The sequence below is a fragment of the Polyodon spathula genome, chromosome 18, assembly GCF_017654505.1.
Source record: "Polyodon spathula isolate WHYD16114869_AA chromosome 18, ASM1765450v1, whole genome shotgun sequence".
Classification (NCBI taxonomy): Eukaryota; Metazoa; Chordata; class Actinopteri; order Acipenseriformes; family Polyodontidae; genus Polyodon; species Polyodon spathula.
The window spans coordinates 6,296,648-6,316,107 of record NC_054551.1 but is presented as its reverse complement, the minus strand read 5'-3'; the positions used below and the strand labels follow the sequence as shown (position 1 = coordinate 6,316,107).

The 19,460-nt window shown below is 38.2% G+C and overlaps 2 protein-coding genes across 7 annotated transcripts; both read left to right on the top strand.

Annotated features, from left to right (window-relative positions):
- Positions 1 to 438: 438 nt before the first annotated feature.
- Positions 439 to 15,983, top strand: fam234a (family with sequence similarity 234 member A). 4 transcript variants are annotated; one of them, XM_041217787.1, is made up of 12 exons: positions 439 to 518; positions 8,902 to 9,184; positions 9,392 to 9,502; positions 9,826 to 10,011; positions 10,293 to 10,411; positions 11,138 to 11,270; positions 11,459 to 11,597; positions 11,735 to 11,881; positions 12,134 to 12,215; positions 12,375 to 12,527; positions 13,011 to 13,113; positions 13,333 to 15,983. In XM_041217787.1, the coding sequence occupies exons 2-12, from the start codon at positions 8,929 to 8,931 to the stop codon at positions 13,542 to 13,544; spliced, it is 1,641 nt and encodes a 546-aa protein (XP_041073721.1). In that variant the 5' UTR covers positions 439 to 518; positions 8,902 to 8,928; the 3' UTR covers positions 13,545 to 15,983. The 4 variants fall into 4 exon arrangements, with proteins under 4 accessions (XP_041073721.1, XP_041073722.1, XP_041073719.1 ...); XM_041217788.1 differs by lacking the exon at positions 439 to 518 and adding an exon at positions 6,370 to 6,460; XM_041217785.1 differs by lacking the exon at positions 439 to 518 and adding an exon at positions 8,436 to 8,591.
- Positions 15,984 to 16,521: 538 nt separating this feature from the next.
- Positions 16,522 to 19,257, top strand: LOC121330790 (cytochrome c oxidase subunit 6B1-like). Of its 3 annotated transcripts, none has more exons than XM_041277570.1 (4): positions 16,522 to 17,012; positions 17,932 to 18,058; positions 18,538 to 18,638; positions 19,007 to 19,257. In XM_041277570.1, the coding sequence occupies exons 2-4, from the start codon at positions 17,953 to 17,955 to the stop codon at positions 19,058 to 19,060; spliced, it is 261 nt and encodes an 86-aa protein (XP_041133504.1). In that variant the 5' UTR covers positions 16,522 to 17,012; positions 17,932 to 17,952; the 3' UTR covers positions 19,061 to 19,257. The 3 variants fall into 3 exon arrangements, with proteins under 3 accessions (XP_041133504.1, XP_041133502.1, XP_041133503.1); XM_041277568.1 differs by having other exon boundaries at positions 16,526 to 17,012; positions 17,947 to 18,058; positions 19,007 to 19,256; XM_041277569.1 differs by lacking the exon at positions 16,522 to 17,012 and adding an exon at positions 17,022 to 17,126 and having other exon boundaries at positions 17,947 to 18,058.
- Positions 19,258 to 19,460: the final 203 nt, after the last annotated feature.

The window sequence follows — 19,460 nt, the reverse complement described above, 5'->3', positions numbered from 1 at the left end:
GACGACCATCAACTGGGGGCTTCAGAGACCTCTCACAGTGGTAACCTTACCTCACCGTAACTGTAATTTTAAACATGTGTTGAAAGATTTTTGTATCCAACATTAGATATGGGAACTCAATATTTAAGTATAAAACTGGTAGGAAAAAAAGCCGTTTGTGTGTAGATTGTTAATGCAAACTGAACCGGGTCACGACCAACATTGTCTTTCTCAGGAAGTCGGCAAATCTATATTGGCACCTTAGACGAAAATCTCTCGCCGCCATGATTTGCAAATTCTGACACGGCTGTTGTTCCAAAGTAACCCCCTCATCTCCTTAGAGTTATAATGCACGAATTGTTATATTCAACTGTTACAAAAATAATTGTGCACCGGGGCTCATGCAGTTTACAAACGACAGTACCCATGATGCCAAATCTAGGGGCTGGGTCTAAACCGCAGCAATGAAGCGGAGTTGGTTTTCCGCTGAGTCTGGTTGTGAGACTGTGGGAACAGCCGGTGGAGGAAGTTTTAACGCAGTAAGAGCAGAAATAATTATATATATATATATATATATATATATATATATATATATATATATATATATATATATATATATATATATATATATATATATATATATATACAGACACACACACACATAATTTGTCTTTGCGTTATCTATCATGCCCGTCATTACACATAACTTAAATAGTCGAATGGGTACATTTTTACCAGGTGTCCCACCGGGAATTCGTTAAACCTACCTGTGTATCCATCAAAATATAAGTAGTTAGTCAGTTATGTAATGAAAGTCTATAGACTGACTGCACTGTGTTGTTTTTTTTTTTCTTGTAAATATTTGCAATGCAATAATGCAATGTTTATTTTCTTGCATACAAGAAGAACAAATACGACGACAGTAGGAAAGTAATAGTAAAACTGGTCAAATTATTACAATTTACAGTGGAACTAAACCATTGCTTGTTACTGCGTCTGTGTATATGAAAATACCTTGCAGCCAGAGGACCGGGAACTCTGTTACGTAATTTCGCTCTGCGTATGTTTTTATACTGTGAGATTCTGACTCGCACAACGAGTGATTAAAATCATCAGTTTGGTGGCTTTATTTGTTGATATGTTTTAATAGCAGTGTTAATGTACCTCTTTAATCTGCACGCATTGTACAATTGGCTGTCACTGGAGATTTATCTTGGACTCCGAGATATACGTGGGTGATTCTACAAATAGGGTACATTTTATGGCCCTGGGCCATATTGTGGGTAAATTATAAAATACAATTACAAAACCAATGTCCATTGTAAAATACAATGCTAATTGTATATTTTAAATTTGAAATAATATAACATAAAGCCTTAACTGAGCAAATAATTAATATAATATATCCTATATGCATGTTTTGGTGATGTCCCTATAGGCTAATATATAAATTCATTAATGAATTAAACTCAGTAAATTGTATAAAGTATATACAATTCAGCCATTATCATGGATCACAAACTAGAAAATATTTGTACAAATATATATTTATATGTATTTTTACAGTTAAAATGTATCTACAGTCTAAAATTTATGATATGTAATGTTGTCCATAAAATCAGTGTCAACCCTGTTACTGGAGGAGAAATCCCCCCTCAAAATAATGGTTTATCACAAAACCATGTGATCTTCAGCATGTGACCTCATCTACAGGGAAGAAGATAAGAGGCACAACTACAGGTATGTTTCTAAACATCTGTGACTATATTTTTCACTTTAAGTTGTAGTTGGGTAGACAGTATATTATCTAACCGTCAACAATGTTACTTAAAAGTAATTATGATAGTTTGAGCCATGAAAAAAAAACAAAAAAACAAAAACACTTTTACATTGCTTATAAAGCCCTCTACTAAGATCACAACATGTGGTTTCAAGTTGCTTTCCACATGGCGCATGAAGGCCGAATAAGTGATAATGTCAACACTGTTACCAGTCAACCCTGTTACCCATTTAAAGTAACAGAGTTGACTGAAGGTAACAGATTTGACATTTAAAAAATATATATATATACAAATACGATTACTTTGTTACAATATTTAACATACATTTTTGTCTGGATTTGTAATTAAACTGTATAAAGACCAATAAGGAAATTCTTATTTTTTTCCCAGACAGATATAGAATAAAATGGTACTTTCTGCTGCAGAAAAGCAACGGCGCTATCGTGCTCGCCGTGATGCCGATCCCATTAAAAGAGAGCAGTACTTGCAAAGGGAGCGCCAGACATGGCAAGAAAAAAAAAGAAGCAGGGAAAGTCAAGTCAGTGGCAGAGCTAAGTGACAGGGAGAAACGTAGAAAACGCACATTTTGGAGAAAAGCTCAACAGCAGTCTAGGGAAAGGAAGAAAAGAGTAGCATCTCTGGTAACACCCCCACAGAGCCCTGAGGAGAATCCACAGCCTGGACCATCAAGGTTAGATAGAGTATAAATGCATACAGTATAAGTGGAAACATTTAAGATTGCATGTAAAAAAAACTAGAATCAGTGGTTAGTGTTAATATTCCTCAGTAGAATATTTGCTTTTGCTTAGTTACAGGCAACTGCTATCTGGCAGAAATAAAATAAGAAGGAAACAGTCAAATATATAGAGAAATTAAAAGATTGAAAAATTCTCTAAAAAGACAGCAGAGACTTACAGACAGGTATAATAAGAAAAGGTACCAACACTTGTTAAAAAAAACAAAATCTCCCAGATCTAAAACAAATAGGTTGCTTAGATGATTTTCAGTTCCAGATACTCTCCATAAAACCCTTGTCTTCCATCATTCATTAATTGAAGACATTAAACAGAAATATTGCAATTCCAAAAAAGAAAAGAACAAGCAACATAATTCACAAATCATTACTGGAAAAATTTTAAAGTACAGATTGCAGAAATGTGCTCAGAAAGCCTTTGGGTTTTCAAGAAAGCAGTTTCATAGGGGCCTAGAAAATGAACAGGAACCTTTAACATTTGTTCGGAGAAAATTCAGAACAGCTGCCAATGAACTAAAGAGGGAAGTTGTTGTCTTTTACGTCAGAGATGATATCAACCATATAACTGCAAGCAAGAAACAAACCGTTACAGTGAACAAATACAAAATGCAAAAACGCTTCCTAACTGACACATTGAAGAATCTGCACAGAGAATTCCTTCTGGAGAATCCATTTGCAACCATCTCCTATTCATTGTTCTGCCGCATGCAACCTTTTTGGGTTGTGCATCCAACAATTTTTGGTCGAGAAACATGTCCCTGTCAACTTCATGAGAATCTTGGTTTCCTTGCAAACAAGCTGCATCAGCTTAAACTTCTCGATAGTATTGACTTGGAATGCTTGGCTGAATCGATTGACTGTGACCCTGCTTCGGAAACATGTATGTATGGTGAATGTGCCCAATGCAAAGATACTGAGCTTCCACTACCTATGATGCACAGGCCAATGTATCATACTGGCAGTGGACAACCAAGTCAGTGCTAAAGGAAAAAAAAAACAAAGATAAAGTAAAGGAACAGGTCCCTGTAAAAGTCACAGTAAAGCAGGAAATGGAAAGTGCCATGGTGGAGCTAGTTGAGATGTTTCAAAACCAACTCCAAAAGTTCAGAAGACATCTTTTGAACATAAAACAACAGTTCCTGTTCAACCTCTTTCTGAATCCCCAGAGCCTGCTGATTGGGACATTCAATGGCAAAATCCAGATGTCCTTGGGGAAATGGTGTGTCCTTAAGTATGGAGAGGAGCTGTATCCTGGAATTGTACTTCAGACTAATGAAACACATGTACAAGTGAAGTGCAAGCATCGTGTTGGGTCCAACAGATTTGATTGGCCCAATCGTGATGATATGTTGTGGTACTTATATGATGATGCGATGTGCATGATTCCACCACCAAAGCCTGTGACTGCTCGACATGTTGAGATCTGTAAAGCAGTATGGTCCAAAATAACAGAAGTGTAAAGCACGTCATTGATTTGTATGCTATAACAGTATCCATGAGTTTCCATGACTGCAGGAGCCTCTATACACAAGCTAAACACATACAACATCCACACCACCTCCAAATACTCCTGGATATTTGTTTAGCAGCTTAGTTTACACTAAGTGCATAATGTGTGATACACTATATGAGGCACATATTCAATTTTTTTGTGACATCCTAGTACTTCTAAGTCTCAGTCACTTAGTCTTGACATTTGTTTGCAATTTGTTTAAATGTGTTCTTAAATTGCTGAATTTAAAAGTTAAATTGTTTTCGTGTTTTAAAAGATGTTTGATACAAAATGTTGTTTTTAAAAATGGGACAATTTATGAAATAAACTTTTTTTTTTCAATGATCCCCTCCTCCCCACCCCTGTCACATCAGCTATGTTACCTTTGAATTTATTAGTCTAAAATGTATTCAGTATAGTTCAGAGAAAAGATAGCTTGAGTTGATTACAAACAAAATCAAACTGAATGATACAATGCCCTTCAGATTATAGAAATTAACCTTATATTAAGACTTTCATATACAAATTGTAATACCTCGGAATCATTTCTGCAGATCAACAGTCTTAATAGATTTTAAACATAAGTTCTTTACTTGTTAACAACTAGCTTTTTTTAAACTAAGATAAGGGACACATGAACTGCCATATATCCATGAATATCCATGAACTAGCTACATGTCAGTAACAGAGTTGACCAAAAATACTGTTTACATGTGGATTTTTAGCATAAATCTTCTGGGTGTTTTGCTGTTGAGCTCTGCAAAGAGCAGTTTCTGTATATTTGAAGGTTTTATTTTTTGAATAAAAAAAATATTTTGAAAAAATATTTACTCTTGTTTTTCCTTTTTCACATGTTGCAAAATGTAGAATCACCCACGTGTGTGAAAAAAGCATCGCACTGATGTAGTAGCTCACGCTTTTACATTACCTGTGTGTTTGTGAGGAAATCAGATATGCAGCGCCTAATCACTACGGAGACATTGAGATCAATGCTATCTTAATTTTTTTTGTGTCTGTTTCTAGAGTGGAATATAAAGCTGTGGGCAATTACAAATCTGCATTGTCATTAGTTTGCATTATGTGTGGAAACAGATAAGTTATTGTTATCTGTGTTCTCTTGCAGTTCCTGTTTTTTCTTTTATCATGTGCAGATGGGCTTTAAATGTTTTATTAACTCTATACTGTAGAACATGTTCCAAGCCTTGTGCAGTTACTGTACTCTGTTTATTTTTGGTTGCAATTAAATTGAAATACTGTACTTCATTTAAATGAACTAGAGCAGTGTATATTCTCAATTTCTTAGAACTATTTAACAACATGATTTGATTTTCATTTATAAGGTCATACACACAAGAGAAAATAGATTGTCCGTGTGTTATCTTTTTTTTTAGGTCTCTTGGTGGGCAGAAACCTACACCTTATCAATACTTCCATACTGTATGGACTTAAATGTGTATTTAAAGAACAATGTCCAAAGTTATGTAGTGTACAAAACCTTTGGCCGTAGCTATGGAATTACTGGTTTTTCAAAATGTTTCCCCTTGAATTAATGGAAAAAATTCACCTGCCCTAGTAAAGCAGTATGACACAGCATGGGGAATTGACCTTCGGTGGGAAAAAGAAGCTCTTTGTCCAGCAAAGAAAGCATGCTCATATTACTATTCACAGTCACTTATAAATCCAGGATCTGAGGTTGCATACAGTATTCAGCTGTTGTAAAACCAAAATTTCCTGTCACAAGTTGACTGCAGAACTTGTCTGACCTCTGCACTTACTTTACAACTTCTAATGAGTTTGTTTTGTGGGGATGGATAAGAGGCAGTGCTACAAACCAAAGCATGTTAGTGCTGCTGAGGAGCGAGGAAGAAAGGGTGCGAGTGTTGGAGAGAGAGAGAGACAGAGAAATAAATATAGGTAACTACTGCAACAGTGTGACATTAAAGGCAATTCATAATTCATGAGTTTGGTGGCTTAACTTTGAACATGTACCCTTTATAAAATTTATTTTAAGGTGTAAGGTATTTAAGTGTGTTTTTTAAATTTAAGTTAATGTGATTGTTGCTAAAAATCTAATCAAAGATTAATATAAAGTCCCATATCTTGGCATTTAAGTTAATGTTGTTAACTGTAATTTAATTGTGCCTGCAGAACCCTCTTTCCTGTAACTCCAGATGGGGGGGGGGGGGGGGGGGGGTGCTGTAGTTGCTGGTGTGTTTTGTTGCTTTTATAACTCTTTGCAATTGAGCTGACATAACAGTTAATTATTTGTACAGCAGCTGTGTGTTGGAAAAAGTGTTTGTGGCAGGAGGTCAAATGGATCAGATGGCTAAAAGCATGATTTTTTTTTTTCTTTTGTGAAAAGCCTGCTGACAGAGCAGCTAATTCAGATAGAACCATCGATCAGTGAGTGTCAAAGGACCACTCTGCACACTGCCGGCACGTGACACGTTTTAGGTAATGTTTTTACTGGTCTAACAGACAGGCTGCTAATTATAAAGTACAGCAACAGAAAACCCACAAATTCATCTTTGTTGTTCTTTGCTGTACATCTACTTTTGTTGGATAGTAGTTAAGTACTGTGAAGTGGTTAGAGTGCCGACTCTGAGGTATAGTGATTATGGGTTTTGGCTACTGTAAGGGCAGAAAGCTTTTTTCAGTGCTTTGTTGTACTGTGAAATGTTTAATTCTGTATACCTCCATTTGTAAATAGGTTATAATAGGGGAAACACCTTTATTGGCTTAGTGTGAAGTTGCTATATATATATATATATATATATATATATATATATATAGACACACAGACACACACACACACACACACACACAGTGGCGACCCTTTATACTGTGGAACAGGTTACAAGGTGGTAAAGTCATGGCTCCCATTTGCCCCATTGGGCCATTACACTAACAGTAGTATTCTTGTTATAAGGCAGAACACAGATAGCATGGTCTCTTAACTATGGCTTCCGACTACAGGGATATAAAAGGGGAGCACTGTATATTAATATGACCACAGCCAGTTACTTTAGTGGGCTCTGAATGTGTTTTGTGTCTGGACCAAAACAATAGGTTACAAGGGCATACATTTTTAATGGCTGAGTTAAAGGCTATATCTTGGGAACTACTGTAATGTATCTAATTTTGATGAGCCAGTGCATGGTATTACTTTTTTTTAATGACACAGATATTTGTAAGATGTACAAAGGACCTGTGCCAGAGTCTTTTCACAAAATATTTACTTATGGTACCAATAATGCAGTTTTGACTATTGCTGTGATACTTCTATGTGATAGCTAAGTCACTCCAGTCTCTACTGTGCTGCTGTACATAGTGATACCATTTCATTAACAGCAGTTAGTTTGAGGAGCAAGCACATCACAATGACTGTTATCTCTGCAGCTGACTTCTGCTGTATGAAGCATAAACCACTGGTAACCTACTGTGATTATTCAAGCAGGAAACCATGCATATTTCTGTTGCTCACATGCATGACCAGCCAATTTGTTTTCATTCTATTCAAACTTTACTTAAAATGCTAGTCATTCAGTAACTTGGTGGTATTTAACTTGGCGTTCTCTTGGTGATTTTGTTTGTTTTTATGGACAAATGTTTGTAAAGAAGTGCACAATTTAAAAAAAAAACAAACACAATTTAACATTTTTACTGTTCATTAAAATAATATATTTGAATAAGATGGGTCACTGGGGTGATGCAGCGTTGTTATACTGTGAAAATTCCTGGGAAACTACTGTTCAAATGGTAGCGCATCAGAGGTTCCTGTTTGTAAAACTAGAAAAGCTGATATTGGACTGATAAAATGGATTTGAATAAGGACACCGTGGCTGTTTCGGGAAATAAATCAAAGTAGCACTGTCCTGGCTCGGTGGTATTTCTGCCAGGGATCTGTGGGAGATGTGTTCATGTTATCCTGAGCCCCTTGGTTATCTGTGCCCAGCTGATAATGGATGACATGAAGCAATAAGCGGTACTTTCACATGAAAGATATACAACCTGTAAAACAAAAATAGCCTCGCTAAAGTTTTGGTGAGAAATTCACACAACATAAATCTTTTTTTTTGTGATGGATGGTTGTTTGTTTTACTTAATTCACTACAAACTGCTATACAAACAGTTTGATATAGGGTATGGGCGTTTTTAGTTTTTTGATTATTCCACTCGCATGCCCTTGAACAACTACTCTAACTTCTGGGAACTGATAAAAGCCTAGGGATGAAGCAAGCCTTAAATGCACATTTGCCTGAGAAGCGTTTTGTATGATATTTGGCACACCCTATTACCAAGTATTAAATCAGAAAAAAATATGTGCTGTTTCCTGTAGCTTCCGAACAGTTGGTTTCCTGTTCAGCAATTTTTTTTTGTTTTGGACTGCAAAGTGTGTTATTTGTCCCTGAAGAATTAGTCCGTGTCATTACACTGGATAAGTGTGCGTCTGTTTAGTTGACTTACTGAAGAGTCTGCACGTAGCCAGACTGTTAACACCTGGGTCTCCATTCAGTCTATTTTTAAGCTTCACAATTTAGATTTGTTGTGTACCAAAGTTATGAACATCAAGCATCTAATGCATGTGAGTATATTGAGTTTTTTTTTTCAGAAGCAGTTGGGTGTTTTGTTAATTTTATTTTAATTCATTTTTTATTTTCTTTTACTTGATTGTTAAAATGCATTTATTAAATTATGTAAATCTGACTTGGTACCTGCCATCAATAGCCAATGGTGGAAAATAACTATCTTGTTTGTACAGCTTGAAATACAAGATACTCAAGTGAATTATAGCTTGTATTAATTTTTGTATGTATTATCAGATCTAGCTTGAGTAAATGTAATCGGATTGGGTGTGGCTGACAGCCATATTGTACTGGCTTTATGTTGCACAGATCCTGTGGCTGTGATGCGCTGAAGTCATGACAGACAATAAGGAACAGGACACAGAGATCCACCCCTTGAAAAGTGAGGAGGGGGTATCGCCAGCTTCGCCTGCCAAGAAAGGGGTCTGTGTGGGGGGCTTGGGGCTGTCTCACCTATCAAGCTGGCGCACTGCTGCCTTCTTCCTCTCCCTCTTCCTCTGTCTCACCATCGTCTTTGCCTTCTCCTTCATCATCCCCTGCCCTGTGCGTCCTGTCTCTCAGCATACCTGGAGCAACACATATGGAGATTCATGTGAGTACACCTATACAGCAATCATAAGTGTATAAAACTGTCACATCTTTAACTTCCTTCTATATGGTTTACCTTGAAGACTTTAAAGTTTTATAGTTTTTACTTCTATATTTGTTTACTGTCTTGCATTGCAAAAACTCAAAGGAAGACCATAGTTTGAACGAACAAATAACGGTTTCCCTTGTTTTGTTTTTCCCCACCCCACAGCAACATATACATTTCTGGCTGTAACGGATGCAAATAATGACAAAGTTATGGATGTCATTTTTGCCTTCAGGGGCTCCAGTGGCAGTCTGAATGCATCTTGCAGTGATGAAGGTAAAAATAAATAATAAAAAATATATCTATATCTCTCTCTCTCAGTCGAAATTGAGAGGGGTAAGAAGACTATAAATATATCTAAGATTACTTTGGGTCTATAGCTGTGACTTAATCGCAAGGAAGTAAAAAAAGAAAAAAGTGGGAGGGGAGAAGAGGATTCAACTTGTGACCTATTATTATTTTATTCAGCCACATGCCTTTTAGCTGGCCGCAGCATATTTGCTTGTTGGGTATTGTTTCTTGGATGAACTTGGCCAGCAGTGAAGTGTGGTGAAGGCTGGACGGTCAATAATGGCAGTGCTGGGGTTTGTTCGTCTCAGGGTTCTCCTCTCCGTGTTCCTTCCTGGTCGCAGTCACGGGCACCAACGGCAGTGTCCTGTGGGAGCGGGCGCTCAGTCAGGAGCTGCTGTGGGCGCAGTGTGGGATCGAGAAGCTGGGCGGGCTGGAGGCTGCCGGGTGTCTGGTGTTCCAGTCACAACTCCTGACAGCCATTGATTCCCAGAGTGGTACGCACATGAAGCATGCAGTGAAACGGAGCGAGCCACAGCTGGGTCACAAGGACTGCAGTCGGATGGATGAATTTATACAGCAAACAGCTGCAGATGGGTTTCATTAATCTTTTTTTATTGGGGGGGGGGGGGGGGGGGGGGGGGGGGGGGTATGGGGACTGCGTATGGATTTTATGTATTAACGTTAAGTGGGTGTATACATGAATTGCAGCAGTATTTAGACCCACTGCGGTTTGAATCTTTATAACAGATCACACTGTCTGTAAATCTATTTTTAGGGGTAACTTTGTGGCAAAACAACAATACACTGGAGCTGAAGCAGCCGGCTGTGACGATACCAGACCTGGACGAGGATGAAGTGGGGGATGTGGCTCTGATTGGGGCTGCTGGAGACAAGGTACAGCAGTCCTCTATTGGAGCTGCTGGGTTAAACAGATCTGTGCTTTGGGACTTGAAGAAATTAGCTTAAATTTCAGACTGTGCCTGTTGAAACAATGATTATAAACGGAAGCAGGGGTCATTTTGTCTTTTATATTACAGAATCTGATATTTTAAGCCATAGACTTGTCCTCAGTTATCAATCTGATCTGTCCATTCATGCTATGAGGTTGCTTATCTATCATGGTTAATCTATGGCGAACCATCTCATTTACTGCTTAAGTTTGGAGCTTGTGTGTCTGGACCCAGAACGGCACCCACGTGGTCTCTGGGCATGCATACAAACCACGCTGCAAAATGCAGCTTGAATCTTCTGATAACCTTGTGACTCGTTTTAACATTGGGAAGACAGTGCTTGGAGATTGTGAGGCAACTGGTTAGTGGGATTAAGGAAAATTTAAAGTAAAGTGATGTTCGTTAGTGAGACTAAATGGAGATTTAAACCCAGGACTTTGCCCTACACATTTTGAATGCATCTTCCTTGTTCTGATATACTTGCATGTTATGGCTTCTTCACCCTTTAGCTGTGTGTTTCTGTTTACTAAGTTTACCTTGAGCTGCTTGCTGAACCAGTGTTTTCCAGGTCTGTGTGGAGTTATTATCAATACAGTTATTACTATACACTACTATTCAGAACTCTAACCATCACTATTGGTAACCTCTAGTGATAACTTTTTGCCATCAGACAAAGGTGGTTATTGTTTCAGGACAAACTGGCCGGCAGATTGGTATCGATACAGACCCTGGGATCAGTGGTGTGTTGGGCCACGTGATTCATGTCACCAGCAGTGGGTCTTACTACCTTCTGTTTAAAAAAGGTAAGGATCGCCACACTTGTTGAAAAAAAAAAAAAGATGACTTTTTTTTACACTTAAATACAGAATTTTTTCTGCACAGTTCACCTGAATTATCTATATTTCTTTGTGTTTCAGCAAATGAAACCACTGTACACATGTGACCTGTTTCTGTCTCTTTAGAATTATTTTCTATTTCCTATTTGTGGCAGACTCTGCTGTTTATGGATACGCTTTGAAGAATATCATTGCCATGGCAATCAAAACGCCCCAGAGTAACATTAAACTACAGCAGGATCCCAAGTGGGAGGAAATGACCAACAGCACCTCTGGAAGCGTGCCAGTTTACAAGTAAGAGGTGCCCAGCTGTTGGTTCCCATTGCCACTCACCCAGGCTGTCTGATCCAAATGTTCTGAACAGTAGGGAAATCAGCTGGGACAAATGATAGAAATAAAACAGTGTAATGTTTGTATTTCTTTTGTTGCAGTTTGGGCTCTGTTCAGCACCTGTTGAAAATGGTGATCCAGGGGAAGACTCCAGAGAACCTGCTAGTGGTGACTGGACACTGGGTGGAGCTGATAGACGGACAGAGCCTGAGCTCCCTGTGGAGGGTCAACATCACCAATGTTATCAGGTGGGGGACACAACCTGGCGTGGTACACCTGTGTAAACACCTGGGTATGAGGTGCCATTAACACTGGGCTGCTGGTCCAATTCAAAGCCCAGGCGTGGAGGCAATGTACTCTAGATCAGTGGTGCACAACTCTGATCATCCATATCAGCCCAAGTCTTTATACCAAGAAGATCCTAAATTAGTTAATTGAACGTGCCAAAAGGCTGCTAATTGGCACGCTCTTCATCTACTTTCATTTTTGTTGTTTTTTAGTGAACCGGTATTTGGAAACTTCAATAAGGACGGTGTTCCAGATGTTATGGTTGAAGACGAAATTGGAAACGGTACAAAAAAGGTGCGAGTCTTTCCAATTACTGTAGTGAAATAAATACTAAAGCAACAAGCAGCAGCTCATCCTCGCATGCGAGTTCCCTGCAAGGACCGGTTCACTTAGAGTAAGAATACAGCATGCAGTTCTCAAGAGAATACGCTGATTTCCTGTGGTTTGTGGCAGGTGGTGATTCTGGATGGCAGCTCTGGAGCGGTGTTGTGGGAGGTGAAGCTGATGTCCAGCTCAACAAGCCCAAAGCCTTCTACAGTGAACACTACAGACTACAGGTCTGCCTTCCTCTTCTGGGGGGAGGTCCGTGGCGAGACGTACACAACTGTGAGTGAGATCCCGAAGCCTGGGGAGACCAGCTACCCTCACTTAGTTTAACTGAATGAAGAATATATTCTACATAACAGACGGCATATAGCTTGACAGCAGGCAATCTTCAGTAGATTGTCTGGTGTATTTCTGTGAGAACTGCAGAGAATTTCTTCTAGGATTTTATTTGATTTAACATAGTAAAGTTAGCGTAAAACTGTAAAAACTGAACAGAGTGTGTTCATTGTATTAAACAGTGTATTTAGAAGAAAAATCGCCCTTCTAAACACCTTGTTCAGTGCTACTAAAATGATCAGATGCCAGTAATCTGTTCAATCAGATTTATTTCTAAATCCATTCAGACATGACACTAGTTTTACAGAAGTTATCCAACCTAAGATCAGTATGGTCTGGGTCTGTACTTTCTAACCAGCACTGGGTACAGTACCAGTGAACTCCTCCTTCCACATGTTGATTTTATTTTGTCCCCCCTCTGTTTAGGTATCATTGAATCAGCAGCATTTTTTGTACCTGCTTCATCCTTCCTATCCCAAAGTCCTTTTGGAGCTGAACAACAGCACTGAGAATATAGCAGCATTCAAAGGTAAGTATACCACCAAGACCATTGTAATACATGTACCAAAGTTATAAAAATCTTACAATGCATGTGGTGAATTTCTATCACAAAAAATGTGTAAACTGTTAGGGCAAAGTCTGATCTGGGAATTTAAAGGATGGCTATTAAGATACAGTGGAATCTGTGAGGCAGCAGTGAGTGCCTGAATGATTTCTAATATGGCATCTCTGTGCTGTTGCCTTCCAGCGGTCCTCTTTGAGAAGAGCAGGCATGCTTGTTACATGCTGCTGACCGGGCCTACGGAGCACTCGCAAACGGGTAGCGTGTCGCTCGCCAAGCGCAAGCTGAAGGAGGACGTCGCTCGCAGCAGGGTGGTGCGGCTGAGCCAGGAGGAAGGGTTCAGTGACCAGGAGATCAGAGACGGCTTCTTCAAGCTGCGGTACAGCAGCAGCGCCTAGAGCATTGCACACCCATCAAGCCCGAACACGAACAGCACAAAACCAAAACACTCTGCGTCTTTCCATGTCTCTGTGGACGAGCGCATTCTCACATGGAAATGTTTTGGAAGAAGACGGCAGTGTTTTTTTGTTTGTCCCCCCCCCCCCCCCCCCCCCCCCACCGTGTGGCATTTTCCATTTTAACACAGCAAGTGTTGAATAAGCGCAACAGTGTATGTCAGGGCTAGATAACTCCACTCCAGGGTTAATACACTATAGGGTTAGACCTGTAAGACCTGGTCTGGTGGGTGGGTGGGTGGTTGCATTTATTGATTAAGAACACGTTGAAAGACCTAGGCTGGAAGGGCTATGATTGCCTAAACCTGGCATTTGGTAACACTCAGTGTTATTTACATTAGTGACATGCCAGTTTCACATGCAGTTACTTAAGAATGGCACATGTATAATGTAACTGCAGTGTAATTACTGCCACAGAAAGATTCGACAAAATGTCTAACCTGAATTTAGATTAACAGTCAGAATCTGAGTAGTCTGACGTTTGTGCTTTTCAAATTACGATGCCTTTTAATATATCTTTCTTTTTCATTTGAATTTATGGTGCATAACTCGCCTGTTTCTGAATATTGGAGACCAAAGGGTTTTTTTTTTTTGTTTGTTTTTTTTATGTTTTTCAAATACCAATATACATCTTAATTGAGCGTTTTGCTTTTGGGAGGTTATTAAATAGTTAAAAAGCAATGTTAGAAGGGGCACCTTGGTGAATAAGCTTGAATCATTGTTTATTTCTTCTGCTCGTGTCCATGGAGTTTTAGATACTTTCTTTAAAGAAGCAAGCTGGGTAAGCTTAAAGAGCACATTTTGAACCATGTATGATTACCCCTCTAATTGCAGAGCATACATTGGACAACTCAAGGCCACATAGTTTGCTGCTGTGGACAAAAATGTAGCATTACTGTGACGTGAAGCATTACAAACCAAGCATTAAATCTAAAGATTTCCAATATACACACCTTCCAAATACAAAAATGCATAGAGCAGTAGGCAATGTAGTGCAGAAGTAAGAGGCATTACAATTTTTTTTTTCCTTCAATATTTTGAGTCATTCTTTAATTGCATTCTGATCTATTTATTGATTTCAAAGTTTTCTCCAGTTTTGTTAATTTTGATCTCAAATGACTTGGATAAGTGAATGTAAAACACATATTGCTAGCTGTGATTTACTCTGCATATTATATAGGTACAATATGGCACAGGTTTGACCTGCAGAGTTTCAAGTAAGAACAGTGAGGATGTGTCTGTGTTCATTACACAGCTCTGTGGTTTTCTGTGTTTACTTACTGTATTTGGACAGGATGCCACAATCTAATATGGGAAGTATTATGTCCCCGTCCTATTTCCCTGAAACACAGTGGTTCTGAAAAGAAATGCTTTGTGGGTTGTTAGTTCGGTTAAATATAATATACTGTAATATTTAAAAGCTCTTTTGAAAGTTAAATGTTTTAAATTATTTTAATATCACTGTTTGGCTGATTTAGGTTTTGCCCAGTTTGGTATGGGGAGACTCTATCTAGTGGCAGGCTTGGTTTTATTTCCAGTCACACTGGATCCAGCCCAGAATAATCCAGTGGAAAGCTGTTGTTTTTATTATGAATAAAGTAACAGTAATGCAAAATGCTAATGACTTATTCATTTGAGTAGAACATGGCAGAAATTGTATTTTTATCCAAATTTTTCCAACCAGTAGATAATTTAAAGGTTTAACTTGGTGCTGTTTTAGTTTCATTATTGAAACAGGTTCACTGTTACTATAGCACGTTTGTGTGTGCCATTTTGACTTTTATCTTTCGGCAAAATCCTTTTAGCTGTGTGAAAGGGTGCAAAAGCTGTCTTGCAGTTTATGCTATACAGTACATCCAATAGGAATGAGTACAAAAATACAATACCTGGGAAAGATTGGCACTGCAGTCCCCCTGTTCATATACACTGGTTCAAATGATTAAGGGATATTCAGAGATGTGCAGAGCATGCATGTGTATACAGGCATCACACAGAATATTGCAATATAGAGAGTGTGCAGTTGAGAATCCCTTTACCAGCATAGACTTATGTTTTGATATATTTGTAAATTTAGCTGGATGTGGGGCATCAGTCCAGGATTATGATAATGTGTTTTGTACACCAATGAATTGTTTGGAGCAGCGTACCTATAGCCCTGCTTGGTTCTGGAGGTTTAACTGGGAGCGTGACCGAGTGGTACAGCCAGGTATATGGACTGTTGTCATCTTTGCTGTGCCTTTTGTTTATTATGCTGGTATTACTGTGTGGGTTTGATTTTTGTATTGTAATACCAAGCAATTAAAGTTGTACATTTTTCTGTGCTTTTTTTTTGTATTAATTAAAAAAAAAAATCACTTGTTTGAAATAAACCTTTTTACCCTTGACAAACTGGTAACCACTGTGCTTATTCTGCCCAAGTGATTGAGAGTAGGTAGGTATGATTGGATGGATTAAACAGACTGATGCTTAATTTTGGGGTAGGAAAGAAGACCAGTATTGGGTAAAGCATGTTTTCAAATAGTATGTCATGGTAACAGAATTCGATTTGAAAACAGCTTTAAAAAAAATAAGATGTGTGGGTTTTTTTTCTTCGCTTGTAGGGTTGAAACTACATTCAGATCATATCGCATTGATATTGCATCCCTAGTCGCTGTATTTCTCTCTCTTGAAAACTGTTGCTCTATAGGGATAATAATGTGATTGTGGTATTGTTACAGGGTCTTAAGGAACAAAGGCACCTGTCAGACTGTCCAATAGCGTTTAGAACACACTGTGGCCAGCTGAGTCATGCAACATGTGGGAACAGATTGTTAATTTAATGGAAATGAAATACAAAAAAATAAATAAATCCATGATCCTTGCATACTGCAAACCTCATATTATAGAAACGTATAACGTACACAATACAGTATTGCATTCTTTGGTTTGTATTCGACAGCTGACTTATATAAATTACAAACAGAATTTTGAAACCACATTGGGCAGAGAAATGCAAGTAGGCCTACTCTGCATCGTGCTTCTTTTCACATTCTACTCTCCGGCGCTTTCCTACAGCGGTATCGGCTTTAGTGCGAGAGATCCCGGGTTCGCGCCCGACGTGTGCCTGTCGAGGGATTGCCTCGCCCTGTGTAATCACCTGCCTGTGTTAACCGAGATCGCTAGATTATTAACCAGCTCCATAATAAACTGTTTCTTCCTTTTTCCGGGTTTCATGCACGCATTTGTATAGTACACCGGTGCTTTTTTTAGACACTAAGGTGACCTCCATCTGCCATACAGAAGTGTTGGAATTTGCACGGCTTCAATTTTCCCTATCAATACAAATACTGCACGAGGTGGCACTAACGCAGTCACACGCTGTTCAAAAGCATTGCCAGTCACATTTGAGAAACCTTTCGTCTGATTGCAGAGGTAACTTTTTAAAAAAAATTAAATATGAATGTATACCACTTTTAATTTTTTGTAATTACTATGGCTATTTCATGTCTTATCTATTAACTTGGGAGCAATTCGACCTCTTGTACGGTAAGCAAACTGCTTTTGTATTTATTTTTATATTCTAACTAACCTTATTCTTATTTTGTTTGAAATATCAGTTTTCTTTACCTATGCGGGTATGAAATAGCAACAATGTAGCATCTCTGTGCACTTACAAGAGTACTGTATATAAAACAATGGCTGTTCTATTACTGTAAATACTGACTGTCCTTCCTGCTCGTCTCGTCTATTGTAGTTCTATTTATTATTTTAGTTTTTTTTAGACCTTTAGTGTAAATGTTTTGCAGGCACTTCTAGTATCTATAGCAAGGCACAGTGAGGCTTAATTTAACTATTTCAAGGACAAACTGAAAATACAGTCTATAGGTTCCTTGGGCGATTTTCAAAATACAGTATTGTCAAGTTCAGACAATAATATTGACGCTGTTTTTAAATGGAGTGAAGAAGAAAAAAAAACTGAACAAATCTGTACATTCCTCCAGTATACCAAGCCTTTGTGCCATTTGTTGTGCTAGATTTGCTGCTGATGTTTCATAAACCTGCTATATAAATAATCACTGTGAGCCCTTGGTTTCCCAGCAGGTAAATCTAATTCAGCTATATCAGTGGGTGCTGCAAATGTTTGTGTAGTCTCTAATAAACACTGTATGTTGAATTGGGATTATAATGCGGGGAAATGGGGAAAAATCAACAAGTAACTGATAGGTATGTGCTATGAAGTTGTGGTGGTAGTAGTAGGCTATTTGATTTAATTAAGACCACATTTTTCGAGATAATGTTTAAAATAGACGTAGTAGTGCAGGAGCATTGCATTTATCTTGTATGAGTGCAGCTTCTCTTCTTTCAGTGAAAGATGTCTCAGGATATGAAGGAGAAGCTGGAAAAATACCGCACAGCTCCCTTTGATGCCAGGTTCCCAAACCAGAACCAAACCAGGAACTGCTGGCAGAACTACCTGGGTAGGCATGGGAAAGTGTTGGGGCCAAATAGATTAGTTTCAACCCAGCAAATCAAATAGTTACCAACTATTCTTGTAGTGGTAAAAGTATAATGCATGCTCATAATTTATAAGTGCACTTAACTAACCTTTTATAAAAAACATAATAAAACATTTAACTGCATTACATGAAAGGTGGATTAGGTACTTATCCCTCTGTAATCCCTTTACTGATAGCACAGATTGATATACTGGAATATTTCACTGATTAGCAATCTTGTCCTCCAGCTATTGGGAGGTTTTTGCATGTGCACCCGGCAGGCTGTCCCTGAATCACTTGAAATCCTGAATTAATGATTTGCAGTTCTTTTGTGTGTGGCCTCAGGTGATTGGATTCACAATGAAATAATTCCAAAAGGGATGTATTGTGCATTCCAGTCTAGGAATAAACCATACATACTCCGATCTTTTAAAAAGTCATATTCATATTATATATTTTAGATTTTCATCGCTGCCAGAAGGCTCTGACTACCAAAGGCACTGATGTTACCCCTTGTGATTGGTACCTGAGGGTGTACAAATCATTGTGCCCTGTATCCTGGGTAGGTATAAGATCTATTTATCCATCTCTTTATGTATATAATAAGATAGTTTGATATATAGTAAGTCAAACTGCATTCAAACTGAAATGTTTGTTATTGATAAACAAAAAAAACATGATCAGCCTACACAAACATGCTTTCTGTTTAACAAAAAATGTCCAATTTCTGTATTTATTAATTATTGCTGTTAAGGTTTCTCTCTCCTCCATGGGTTTTTATTTCCTGTAAAATGTTACTGTAGAAAAAAACTTTCCATCAGAGGGATGGAAAAAAAGAATGAATTTGTACAATTTACTGCTCGTTATTTAACATTTTTTTTTGTTTTGTTTTGTTTTCAAATGTACCTTTTCACATGTCTTGTCTTGTAGGTGTCTAAGTGGGATGAGCAAAGAGAGAACGGGACATTCCCTGGAAAAATCTAACACCAATTCACTACATCTGCATCCCAAGAAGGCACCTCTGTGTAAAATGTGGGGTCGGTCAGTCCTTCCTAAGAAGTTATCCAAGCTCTTGTGAAACATGTGTTATGGATACTCCGATATATTAAAATGCACCTTTGATCTTTAAGGGTTCAGACAATAAACTCAGGACATAAAATGGGTTGTCTTTTTATTTAGTGTTTCATGACAAAACAGAATTAAATAGGTGGAGGTCAATCTCCCCTATTAACCAAGGCTCAGTGAAAGGATCCTTTATTGTCTATTTTAAAGAAAACAACAACCGGTCAGAAGTATTGTTTTGAGCTACTGGGGCAGACAATGAAATAAGCTACAATCCTTTTTTTTTTAGTCTGCTACTATTCTGAAATGAGTTAGTTGGAGT

Bases quoted from the DNA above. Each gene is read 5' to 3' on its own strand.
- fam234a (XM_041217787.1), top strand. From the start codon at position 8,929: ATGACAGACAATAAGGAACAGGACACAGAGATCCACCCCTTGAAAAGT. The intron at 11,598-11,734 runs GTAAGAGGTGCC...CTTTTGTTGCAG, and splicing joins GGAAGCGTGCCAGTTTACAA to TTTGGGCTCTGTTCAGCACC. The intron at 12,216-12,374 runs GTGCGAGTCTTT...GGTTTGTGGCAG, and splicing joins TTGGAAACGGTACAAAAAAG to GTGGTGATTCTGGATGGCAG.
- LOC121330790 (XM_041277570.1), top strand. From the start codon at position 17,953: ATGTCTCAGGATATGAAGGAGAAGCTGGAAAAATACCGCACAGCTCCC. The intron at 18,059-18,537 runs GTAGGCATGGGA...TATATATTTTAG, and splicing joins CTGCTGGCAGAACTACCTGG to ATTTTCATCGCTGCCAGAAG. The intron at 18,639-19,006 runs GTAGGTATAAGA...CTTGTCTTGTAG, and splicing joins CATTGTGCCCTGTATCCTGG to GTGTCTAAGTGGGATGAGCA.